The 12,621-nt window shown below is 35.9% G+C and overlaps 1 protein-coding gene across 1 annotated transcript in view; it reads right to left on the reverse strand.

The window, feature by feature from the left end:
- si:dkey-12j5.1 (uncharacterized) overlaps positions 1-12,286 on the reverse strand; it is an 86,736-nt gene extending 74,450 nt beyond the window's left edge. Inside the window, exons 1-5 of the mRNA XM_053487484.1 lie at positions 12,102-12,286; positions 11,235-11,344; positions 9,349-9,499; positions 7,702-7,847; positions 1,271-1,377 (exon numbers count right to left, since the gene is read on the reverse strand). Coding sequence (XP_053343459.1) covers positions 1,271-1,377; positions 7,702-7,847; positions 9,349-9,499; positions 11,235-11,344; positions 12,102-12,162 — 575 coding nt within the window. The 5' untranslated portion in view covers positions 12,163-12,286. The remainder of the gene's footprint in view (positions 1-1,270; positions 1,378-7,701; positions 7,848-9,348; positions 9,500-11,234; positions 11,345-12,101) is intronic.
- Positions 12,287-12,621: the final 335 nt, after the last annotated feature.

Below are 12,621 nucleotides of genomic sequence, written 5' to 3' on the forward strand. Positions count from 1 at the left end.
TTGGCTGGGCAAAGTATGTTTACTCAAACTAAACATTCTAATATTTTTACCCATAACAGATTGATGCAGTATTTCATGATAAAGGAGCACCGGCCGAGTAAGAAATGAAAATACTTTACAGAAGCTAGACATTTTTCTGTTGTAAATAAGTTTTTGATTGATTTTAGGAAAGTGGATTTTAAGACAGTGGATTTTAATGTTAATTAACGATAAGATGTAGTCATAAAAATTAAATTTAAAAAAAGTCTTAATTTTTTATTTTATAAATTTACACTATATGAGAGATCTAAATAATCTATAATATGCAAGTTTCACATTTTGAATGAAATTATGGGCAGAAAATCCATATTATTCAAATTTATTTGAGCTGCATTGCATGTGGCATATGAGTAATTTCTTGGGAGAAAACTGAATGGAAAGCATGAGAATATTTGGATGCATGAGAGAGCCTGTGTATTCAATGAAATCCAAATATATTGAATAAAAGTCTGAATACGTTGAATCATCCTGACATCACCCTTATGAATATGTATTGTTGCATGTATTGTTTGCTATTTGTGTATTCTTTCTCCCTCTCTTGGAGAGGAAAAATGTTTTGAGCACCGTCCCTGACCAACACAGCCACATTACCCCTATGTCTTTGACTCCGTCAGTCAGTAGCCAGAATAAGAATTAACCAAGAGCAATCGCTGTACTAAAAGAAGCATGTAACATGTAACTGTTCTGATAAGAACTGTAAGAAAAGATCAGAGTTGTATTCACTGTATATATATATATATATATACACACACGCACACACAAGGTGACACAGAATAACGGGAATTTTTGAAATGCGTATTGGTAGCCATTAGCAGGTGGTAGCACTGCGGGTTAGTGACATTTAGCAAGTAAACACTCCGCCAATTTATTAATCATGGATCACTGGAACAGGCAATAAAATTTATTTCTTTTATCACTTCTAGTTTATTTGGATTGTAAAAAAGTTTGTTTTTTTTGTGTCACCTTTGTATAATTAATTTTGCCTATGGATCCATTATGGACATTCAGTTAGGTTCTTGTGCATTTGGACAAAGGCAAAATTCTTTGTGATTTTTCTGCCTCTGTACGTTAGCTTGACTCGTTTAGCTTGACTTGTAAGTTTAACAATAGGTTACAATGCCACCATGTTGACAGATGACGTAGTATACTATAACAAGTAACAATGTGTATGAGCATGTGAGAAGAGATGGCACGGAGGGGGTAGAATGGTAATGAAATAAACAAAAATTACCAAAGGTCAGTAAAGAAGATCTCAGCGATGGAACAGAAGGCCACAGACACGTCCTTTGCACTAACGGGAGACTCCGATGGCAAGGCTGCAGCTCCCATACTGCTAACCTGTCAACACATACAGTGCATTAAACTTATTGTATATTTAAGTACATAAAATATTAATCCAAGATATGCAACATACTGCAATGCTCATCACATACGGAAAGATTGTGTAAATATATAGTCATTTGTCATGTCTCTATAGCAATGTCAACAATCCTGTCTCTGAGTTGGATTAGTCAGTATGAATGGTTTAACTAAAACTCAGACAGAACCTCCACACTTTTAATGACTTTACATTATTAAAGGCAACATCTTAGCTCACTGTATCTTGATTACTTTGGCAACAATATATACAGCAATACTTTGGACGTTTTCTTTAATTTTAATACTTTTCCAGGTAACATGGAATTTCTAACAGATTTTTAAACATATTGTAGGGTTTGGTTTGTATTTAAAGAATTAGTTTTTTTAATGGTTTAATCAATTAAATAAATAAGTAAATAAATACAAAAAACTATTTTACAATTGTTTAAAGCGCTATTCAAATAAAATTGGATTGAATTACAGTATATTATGTGTATTAAATTGCATACTTTTGCAATTAAATAATTGCAAATATCCACATTTTATTTTAAGGTCACAACCTTTTGCTCCTAATCCCCTAATCTAGTCCTAGTCTGTGTTAAAACTGTTTCCCCATGTATACTCCAGGAGCACACGTCATTATTGGATTATTATCGCTTTATTACTGTTCCTACAAATGCACCACCAGTTCTGTATTATTATTATTTTATATAAGACTGAACATGATTTTTTTTTATAAATAAATAAATAAATAAATACAGCTATCTTGATGGAAATGGACTGAAATTGATCCCCAGAGTAGGCCAGCTTACAGAAATGACGAAAAGCATTAGACTTTTCTCTGCTAATGTTGCTACACCACCAAGTGATGAAACAGGGAACCACATCCCACATTATAGACAAAAATAACATACACAAAAAGCAGGTATTTAACTCACAAACTGGGCCACTATTATATAGCAAGCTATTAATCAAATTGAATGTTACTGCACATTAATATGAATACAAAAAAAAAAAAACTCAGCACTTAGAATTTTGCTCACTCTCATCAATTTCCAATGGGTGCAGCATGTGAATGTATGTGAACATGCCTAGTTCAAGTATACGTGACTAATGCCTGCATAACTCTCTAAAAATAAGCTTTGTAATTTTTCTTTGTTCTTTCTACAACAATTTCTCTTTTGTGTTTGCTTAGCTGCTGGAAACTCCTCCTTGCAGCACTTCCATCACTGCCAACTCATATAACAACTTTCTGCTTGGATTGTCTTTTACTCATGAGTCATTCTGGATTAAAGTCATCTTTCAAATACATAGAAATTGGGAAAGGGATAAAACTACCTTCCATCTCTTGCAGAATTAAGATCAAAGAGCACATTTTTATTATTAGAACCATTACTCATAGTCAAATCCATAATTATTGGCATTCTTCATAAAAAGTACTGTAGCACTGCAATGCAGTTGGAGTCTTATGCAAACCCTGGACATTCATTTAGAGTATCATTTTATCACTCCAACATCCACCATATTAGTATTATAATTAATAATAATAATAATAATAATAATAATAATAATAATAAAAAAACATGTACTTATTTGTCACATGTACCTTACGGCACAATGAAATAATTTTTTCGCACATCCCAATTAGGAAGCTAGGGTCAGAGTGCAGGGTGAGCCAGATTACAGCTCCCCTGGATCAGACAGGGTTAAAGACCTTGCTCAAAGACTCAACAATGGCAACTTGGCAATGCTGGGGCTCGCACCACCCAACCTTCTGATCAGGAACCCACACCCACAAGTACCATACTCATGTGCCTACAAAACTTACCAGATGGAGTGCTTGAGCATTACCGCTGCAGACGGAGCTAACAGCAGAGTTTCTGTTACAGCGAATTAATCAAAGGCTTTAGAATCCAATCAGAATCAAGTACCAAACTGTACAGTATTTTAATTTATATTTCCTGCAAGTTAAAATATATTTACATGTATACCATTGGTTAGAACTGAAACTGAACTAAAACTCCCTATTGAATCATGTACAGTATATTGTAATCCCTTTGGCAAGCATTAGTAGTGTTTTGGGAGAGGAATTTGAAAAGCTATATTTCCTTGTCTTGGCACATTCTGTTGAATAAAACCATTCTATTATTGAATACATGAAAAATTCTCGTAAATAAGTGTGAATCGATTCCAAATTGAAAAACTGACCCATAAATTAAATTAACTGAATCACTTATAACTGATATCACTTATGTGTCCAGATAATCCGTTTCGGACTCCCAAAAATATTACAGATATTAGCAATTTCCAACACTATAATCATATTTTGGCATAAAAAAAACAATCAAAACATTTAGAAATTAACCGCAAATGAAGTAAAATATAAAACTAACAGACATTTAATCTTACTTAAGGTAGTAAGAAGTAAGTACTCTTACATGCTAATCATTATGGTAGTTCAACATCCATCACAAGATACTCTTTTGTACAAAAATCTGTCACATAGACTGTAAATTCTGTATGAGTGCCAAAGTTAGGTACAGTAACGTAGATTGTTTTACTGTTCTGTAATTGTAATTGTGATTTTAAGCCAGATGATTTTGTGCAGTCCCTGTTGCATCTCTCCTTTTAGGATGCCAGCACTTACCCAATGCCATTTCTACATTAGTTTCTGCAATGCAAGCAAGAGCTATACAAACTATTGCTAGAACTTGATGGGTCCAATATGGCACAGTCTTCTGTACATACTAAACAGGGCTGGTGAGAAAGCAATTAGGACAATAACAAACCATGCATCTTGTCCATTTACCTCTCAAGATGAATTACACTACCCACATACAACCAGACCTACTTGGGGCTGTATCACTAATCATTCTAACACACATACTTACAAAAAGTACAATATAGCTAGCCAGGAGGATGTGTTTTACGCCTGCTTTTATATTCCTTTTATTTTCAGAAGCCTTAACACACAGTATGACTGCAAAACAATCCCTGCTATCCGTTATCACCCAAATGAGGATGGATTGCCTGTTGAGTTTGCCCGGTTTCTTCCTATTGCCATCTTAAGAGTTTTTCCTTGCCACCATTGCCCTCGGCTTGCTCAAATAATATTGAATTGAATTAAATATCTAAAAATTTGGACATTCACAAACATTATCAAGGGAATGTTGGCATTGACTTTTAAACTGGTGATACACAATTCAATTATTCAGATTAAAGAGCACACCAAGTCATAAAAATGTCATAGGTTTTGATGAATAAGAACGTCCTTTTTCCTAAATTTGAAAGAATAGAAATACTGATATTTGCTCACAGTTACAGAAGAGCTTTTGCTGTGAAAAAAAAAAACTGTGATAGGCTTTGATGCAACTATAGTTGCAGGTTTCTGTTACAATTTTTATGGATGTCATAAAAGGTTCAACTAATTTGGAATGCAGCAGCTCTCTTCACCAGGAAATCCGTTCAGTAGATTTGCCTAGTTTTATTAAATATACCCTGGCAGATAAATATACCCATGTTCTGTTTATGCATATATCCTAAAATGGTTTATCACTGTGTACATTACTGTCCTGATACTGTATATTCCACTCCCATTCAAGACAATCTGCACTCCATTCATTAGTAAAGATAAGAACCATGTGTGTTTAGACAGGAAATGATGGCACCTCTGTTAATATCTTGTTAATAAAATTGTATTCCTTTACTATTCCGCTGTACTGTTTAATTAGCCTCAATCTGTTTCAGGTTTCAGGGGTGAGGGGAGCTGGAGCCTATCCCAGGAGACTTAGGGCACGAGGCAAGGTACACATGCCAATCCATCGCAGGGCACACACACACATTCAGACACTACAGGCAATTTGGGAACGCCAATTAGCCTAACCTGCATGTCTTTGGACTGTGGGAGGAAACTGGAGTACCCGGAGGAAACCCACCAACCACAGGGAGAACATGCAAACTCCATAGACACAGAGATGGGAATCAAACCTGCCCGGGAACCGAACCCGGATCCTGGAGGTGCAAGGCGTCAGTGTTAACCACACCACCATGCCGCTTATTAATACAAAGAAATATACTTTGTAAATATACTTGTTTACGCCAAGATATACTTTTTTAGTTGTCAGCCAAATACTCCCCCTGTTCATTAATTTGGGGAGGGAATTACAGATGAGAAATCAAAAAATTTTATTGGATAAACATCAAGTTTTCTTTTAAAGCGCATTAAAATTTGCTTATACCACCTCAGTGCTGTTATTTCAGCGGGAAAAATATGAATTAATCCCAGTAAAACTGTTCAGTTTAAATTTTCAAATTAATATCTATTGCTGCAGGTGTTTGTTTACACTGAGCAAGTAGCTTATTAGTAGCTAAATTTAAAGTACAGTGAAACCTCGGATTACGAGCATAATTCATTCCGGAAGCGGGCTCGTATTCCAAAACACTCGTAAACCAAATTATAAATAATGGAAACTCAAATTATTCGTTCTACAGCCCAAAAAAAATAAATACATGAAAATAATTAATACAAAATATAAAGTAAAAATAAAACAAATTAACCTGCACTTGTTTGTGTGTGTGTGTGTGTGTGTGTGTGTGTGTGTGTGTGTGTAGGTGTGTGTGTGTGTGTGTGTGTGTGTGTGTCTGTGAGGCTAGAGTAAGTGGAGACTCTTGTATTCAGCCTCTCCTGTCTTCCCCTTTTCTCCTTTCTCGTTTAAATTAAACACACACACATTAACGGAAAGACTGTTGTTCTCTTTTAAATTATTAAAGCTTCTCTGCTTTTTTTAATGTTGCTCGCGACAGAGTAACAGCCAATTTATGCTCGTGTAATGATGAGATGGACGAACTGGTCGATGTATGCCTGTTCATTTATTTGCTGCATTGTCAGGTTATAGTACAACCTCTCGGGTGGATCCCGCACTTAAATCCAACTTAAATTACTGAAGAACAAAACTCAGGCTCTATATTCTAGCTTACATCTCGCGTTCGCGTTTACACACACCAGACTACATTACCCACAATGCATCTCCTGCACTGGACTACACTTCCGTAAACAGCAGTCATAAATCAACCTCTCTCTCCCGCTACACTTTTGTTTACATTAGCAAGGAACATTGCTAATGACACTCGTGTGAGCGCATATACCGTAATCAGTAGAGTAAAACAAACAAACAAATGAACCAGCTACCTCTAAAAAGATTTGCGACAGAGCAGAGTTTCTGTGTAGAGCAGAGTGTATGCGTCTTAATGTACATACACACAGACAGCAATGAGCTGAGGAAGAAAATGGATTTTTAACCTCTGTATTGAGAATTTCATTTGCTTTACTCGCGCGCACCGTGTGTTATAAGAAACAGTACACGCACTTCCGAACACAAAATAAAATATATTTTACACACACACGTGGTCACAGTGTTACGTTGATTATACCAGTAAGAGACGAGCACTAAGACCCAGCAGGGGAGACAATTAGTCATAATTCTGCAGTGCAAGAGAGAGAAAAAACGTTGGCTCAATTGTGATCACGTGACGCTCGGCGTCAAAACAAGAAGCGTATGCGTGATACATGATACTCGGTGCTCATAAACCAAGACAACGCTCGTTTTTCAAGTCAAAATTAATAAAAAAACCTTTGCTCGTCTTGCGGTACACTCGTAAACCGTGTTACTCGTAATCCGAGGTTTCACTGTAGATTATTAAATCCACCATATAAATGTTCATAGCCACGCTTTTACTCATCATTTTAATTTACTCATGGTGCAGATTAAACTTCAGGCAGACATACAAGTACTGCAAAAGTTCCAATTAAATTCTGTTCAGCCAGTTTTGCGTCATGACGTGACATAATCTGGCATATAACTCCTTATAACTTCACTTTTACTCAACATTTTGATTTTAGCGCATAACACTGCGCTCTCATTTTCGGGTATTTTACACGCCCTGTGACATAATCTGGCACATAACTGCTCATAACTTCCTTCTGACTTAATTTTTTTATTTCGTTTATGTAGCAGGTTTAACTTCAAGCAAATATCTAAGCACTGGCAAAGTTTTATTAAATTCTGTTTAGGCAGTTTTGTGTGATGCTGTGACATAATCTGGCTGGACAGACATACAGACAGAGAAAATTTTCTGAGACTGGTTTCTGGTCCTCCAATGTATGAAACAAAAAGATATTGAAAGAGCGAATTCTGACCAAAGTACAGACAAAACCTTTCCTTTATCTATAACGATTACTGCACTGATAATATTGTAAACTGACATCATCATCATCATCATCATCATCATCACATTGATACATACCTCTTGGACCTGCCCGTCTATGACTTTAAGCATGATTTCAATGCCTTTGCTGAAGTATTGCACGGCCTCAGCACCTGTATGAATCTGACCCAGGTACATGTATTTGCTGTGGCCTTCCTCTCGACTCAGTTCCACTGCTTTCAGAAATATGTACACTGCTGTTAAGGGCCATAACGCTTCCACACACACACACACACACACACACACACACACACTTAAATAACTCAATAAAAAAATAATAAGAGTTCCAAGAAAGACAAAACTTTTTAATTAACTGATAAGGAGTCATGCATGGAGTCGGTTTTATTATATACAGAGATATTAAACACAAGAACGCGAAATATTCTAATTACCTCATGTTCCTTTCAGCCAGCGTGATGTTATAGCATCTGCACTTGCAAGATTAATGTTGTCCCTTTCTGCATGCCCGACTCGTAGCTACAGTTCGCTTTACCGTTCGGATCATGGAATTTTTTTTTATCATCATTAGTATTCATAGTAGTGCTGCATAATATAGATAAATTCTACCATAGGAAAATGAGCTGTCTGGCCAAATATCATTATTTTACTGTATTCTGTACGCATTCTGAGTTTTTAGAGACTCGATGCAAGATTTCTGTAAGTACTTCTACAAAATTATATTAGACAGAATTCTAGCGTTGCCATGATAGAAAACTACTCAGACAGAAGCGGTCACTCATTGCACAGTATACTGTATGATACTAAAAAGTACTAGAATCTCAAAACAATACTATCCATAATCAATACTTTTGCTATTCGTATGTCTGTATGGCCCGACCTCGCACCCAGTGACCTCTTCAAGAGGCGCTCATAAAATTTGTATTATTGTATGAAAAAAGGAAAATATTTGCCAAAATTATCGAACATTTCATGAACATTTCTTCTTGTTTAAATAACCTGCGGTATACTGCTGCACAACGCTGCTAAAGAGTAAAAACCAAACCCCCCCCACACACACACTTTCCTGACGTCGTACTCAGTGACCACTTCCCTCCCATCTGAGGAAACCAGATTACCCAGAGGAAACCCACCAAGGACGGGGAGAACTCCATGCGCGCCAACCCGAGGCAGGAATCGAACCCTCAGCCCTGGAGGTGCACGATATATGCATCCATACATGGATGTTAATATTGCGATGTCTTATGTGAGACCTCCAGTGTCAAAGCCTAAACGTCAAGGTCATATGCATAGCTGTAACTCAAAGTATTATTCTTGCATGAAAGCTTTCAAGACAGAGTACTCATGGCTTAAAGAGAGCGAGAAAAAAAAGAGAGATTGGTAAGGGAACCAGGGTTTATAGCTGCTGTAATGTAAGTGATAACACAAGTGAGTGACGTGTCGTGGCATCACACCAACTCAGCATGGCCTGTAGTGTTGTATTCATTAGAGCATTATATATTAATACTAAATATATAATAATTTATTGAAATATGGCTAAAATATACTGTAAAGAACAGAATTGCAATAATCTAAAGTAAAATTTTTGGCAGAAATCAGCCTAGCTTCATGTGGGTATAACTTACACACACACTTCTCCACACAAATAGAAAATCTGAACACTTTTGAACACTTAAAAAATATCCAGATAAAGTGTGCGTTTGGACAATTTCCATCTCGCGCTAAAGGATATTTGTTTGGCTGAATCCACATCCCCCAGCTCAGCACAGATGTTTCCTAGCATGTCCAGAACAGACAGGTTGGTAGGTTCAATGTCCAGGGCACGCTGGCAGAAAACCTTTGCCATTGGGAAGTCAAAGTTGTCCATACATTCTTCTGTCTACAGAGAGAGAAACAAACAGGATTTAAAATCACAAATCTGACAACTGGGATGTCAGAATGTTATGAGCTGGGAGGACAGAACTACATCACAGGACCAGTCACTTTTGCAGAACAACCAGGTATGACAAATCAACCTCCTCGAAAAACTTCCACCCTTTAAATTCATTTCTGTGATATAACCTGGAATAGGAAGATATATCGAAATTCGATATATCGTGATACAAAAATGAAATATACATTTCATAACAAACAAAATATATATATTTTGGTCTCATAATATTTATTGTGGTCTCATTAGCTCATTAGTCACTTTTTATTTCTCTGTTATACTAGAAGAAATAAATAGACATCCATACAGTGTCCAAACACAGACAGTGTTTTCCCTCGCTTTGCCAGCAGAGGGCACAATTGCCCTTTTTAATATAATACCGTTTTTAATGTTGCGTTTAGACTATTTGAGGTTTAATTTCAGATCTAATTTCTTTAACCTATTTTTTTATTATTTAAATTTATTTGACCCATATTATTTAATATTTTTCTTAATTTGAAACATTTGTGATTTTGAGAAATATTTGCATTTACTGCATGTATGGTTGTTTTTCTGTTTACATCATCAAACCATTATAAGAATGATAAGCGAAAAAAATAATAAACTATAAAGTCATACATTGTTGCCATTGAACTTTGCATCGCGTTTATATCATATTGTAAGCAGCATACTATGTATTAAATTGTGTTTAAGGCATTAGACTATGGTTCAGAAGGTCCCAAGTTTAAATCATGCTAAATCAAAATCTCAGTTTACAACCTAATTTTTACCTTGCATTCAGGCAACAATTGCTTAAAATAGAGCTCCTTTACGTATTCCCAGAAATATTGTGTGTACTGTGGAAAAATACCCTAAATGGAATGGTAGTTCTTTTCAGAATTTACACTCATTCACAGCTAAGGGCACTGTGATCTTGTTATGCACTCCTTTAGGAGCATAACAAGATGACAGTGTAACATGGACTACATTATACAGTAAATCAGACTATGTAAATCAGACTATGTGTACTATTAGCGGGTTACATTAACAAAGGTGCATATAGGTACATTACCATAGGTCTTGGTCAATTTAAATAATAAACATGAAGTTTGTTCCCAGGAACGCAAGTACAATGCAAGTAACCAATTCCACAATCCTCATTTCATGCAAAAAGTGCATTCCAAATTTTAGCAGAGACTTAAATAGGGCTTCTGCAGTCCCGCCGAGCTAAATGGAGTTCGTACCATTAGTAGTTTAATTTCCCCATTATACAGTAGCTAGTTCTGGTTAGTTCCAGTTATGGCTATAGTGAGTGAGTAAGTGAGAGTAGGAAGGGGTTTTTCCCCTTAGGATTTTTGTTTGTATTTGCACACTGGAGACCTACCTGAATGTCTATAGAAATAACTAAAAAGTAAAATTTGCATAATAGAATCCCTTTAATCATAAACAAGCACACAACTCATCCTGTAAAAAAAGATCGTGAATTAGGACTGGCTTCAGAGACTAGACACGTATAATAGACATTTTGTTTCATGATTGATCACACAAACCCTGTGTCATGACAAACAAAGCAATCACTATACTTTCATAATGTTATATATTTTAATTAACTCAAGACACAAATTCAGTCAATGCACATTTTTTGCTGTAGAGAACATTAGCTAAATCTAATCAAATTCTAGTTGTATGTATTTATAGGCATTACCTTTTCCAGTAACTGATCAATGCTGTATTTTTCAGCAGTCTTCTTTTTGGCTTTCTCCTGCATCCTGACTTTCATCCTGTCCTGTGCTGACATATCTGTGTTCTCTGTACCTCAAAAAAAAAAGTTAAATCAGGCATAATCATTAGAATCAAAAATATGATTTTCCTAGGTGCTCGCTCTTCTATATCTAAACAATTTGCCAGAGTTGAACGACTTAAAATCTAAACACCAAAGAGGCAGCATTTTAGTCTGTTACATTTTGCAGCAATGTGCCATCAGATAAAACTCAAATTTAAATTTAAAATAAAATTTCATAGGGTTGTGGTCAAGGGTTTATACACACTTGGCACAATATTGCCATGAGACCCAAGGTTAAGATTTCAATTATTTATTTTAACAAATCTTTATTTGGAGCAAAGTAATTGCTCACTTCTGATTAAGAAATAAAGACAGTGGTGCAGCTCAGCCTAAAACATTTTTGAAGCGGCGATGAGAAAGTTTGTTGAAAGATGGACAAAGTGTATTAGGAAGCAAGGAGATTATGTCAAGAAAAGTATGTATTTGTCTTTTCTAAAAGTTAATTCTAACCTTTGCGTGTGTGTGTGTGTGTGTGTGTGTGTGTGTGTGTGTGTGTCAGTCTCAAAATAAATCTTATCTGGTCTAAGCTTATGTGATATACAACAATATTGATCAGCAAGTCATAGACACAAAACAAATGCCAGATCCCAACCTTTATCCCTGATTTGATAATACATCACATTCCTATCATTGTTATACCTAAACAGGAAGCCATGTGTTATTTAACCCCAGTCTCTATGACTACAGTTATATTGATAACTTTACAGTTAATAATAAATAACCAGTTACCTCTACGGTTCTCTTTTCTTTTAGGTTTGCCTTTCTTTTTAGCCTTTGCTTGTCCTCCCATGGTTGCCTTACGATGACAGCAAGTTTGTGAAGCAAATAAAAAACTTTTATTCAATATTATTTATAGCGCAGATGCGCATACACAGCTTCGAAATGAAAAAGGCATGGGACGTGTGAACGCTAAGTTTTTTTCCCAATCATATTGATGTAGATCCGGGTATCTTCACCTGGATTGGCTGGTAGTATCCGGCTTCTTTGCTACGATTGGCTAGATACAAGGCTAAAAATAATATTAACCAATCGAAAAGCGTTTGGAACGAGAAGGCGGGGTTTGTTGGAATACGGTTGGGGCAGAAATGCTAGCACGTGAAGCAACGTGAACGTCTAGACTTCCACTTCCGGGAGGACATTTAATTTCAAAATAAAGGCGTACATGTGTTACAATTATATGAATTATACTACGTTAACACAATAACACTGAGGTTTTATATATAAGCTATAATCTATATTTTAGTATATA

The sequence above is a fragment of the Clarias gariepinus genome, chromosome 26 (genome assembly GCF_024256425.1).
Source record: "Clarias gariepinus isolate MV-2021 ecotype Netherlands chromosome 26, CGAR_prim_01v2, whole genome shotgun sequence".
Taxonomy (NCBI): Eukaryota; Metazoa; Chordata; class Actinopteri; order Siluriformes; family Clariidae; genus Clarias; species Clarias gariepinus.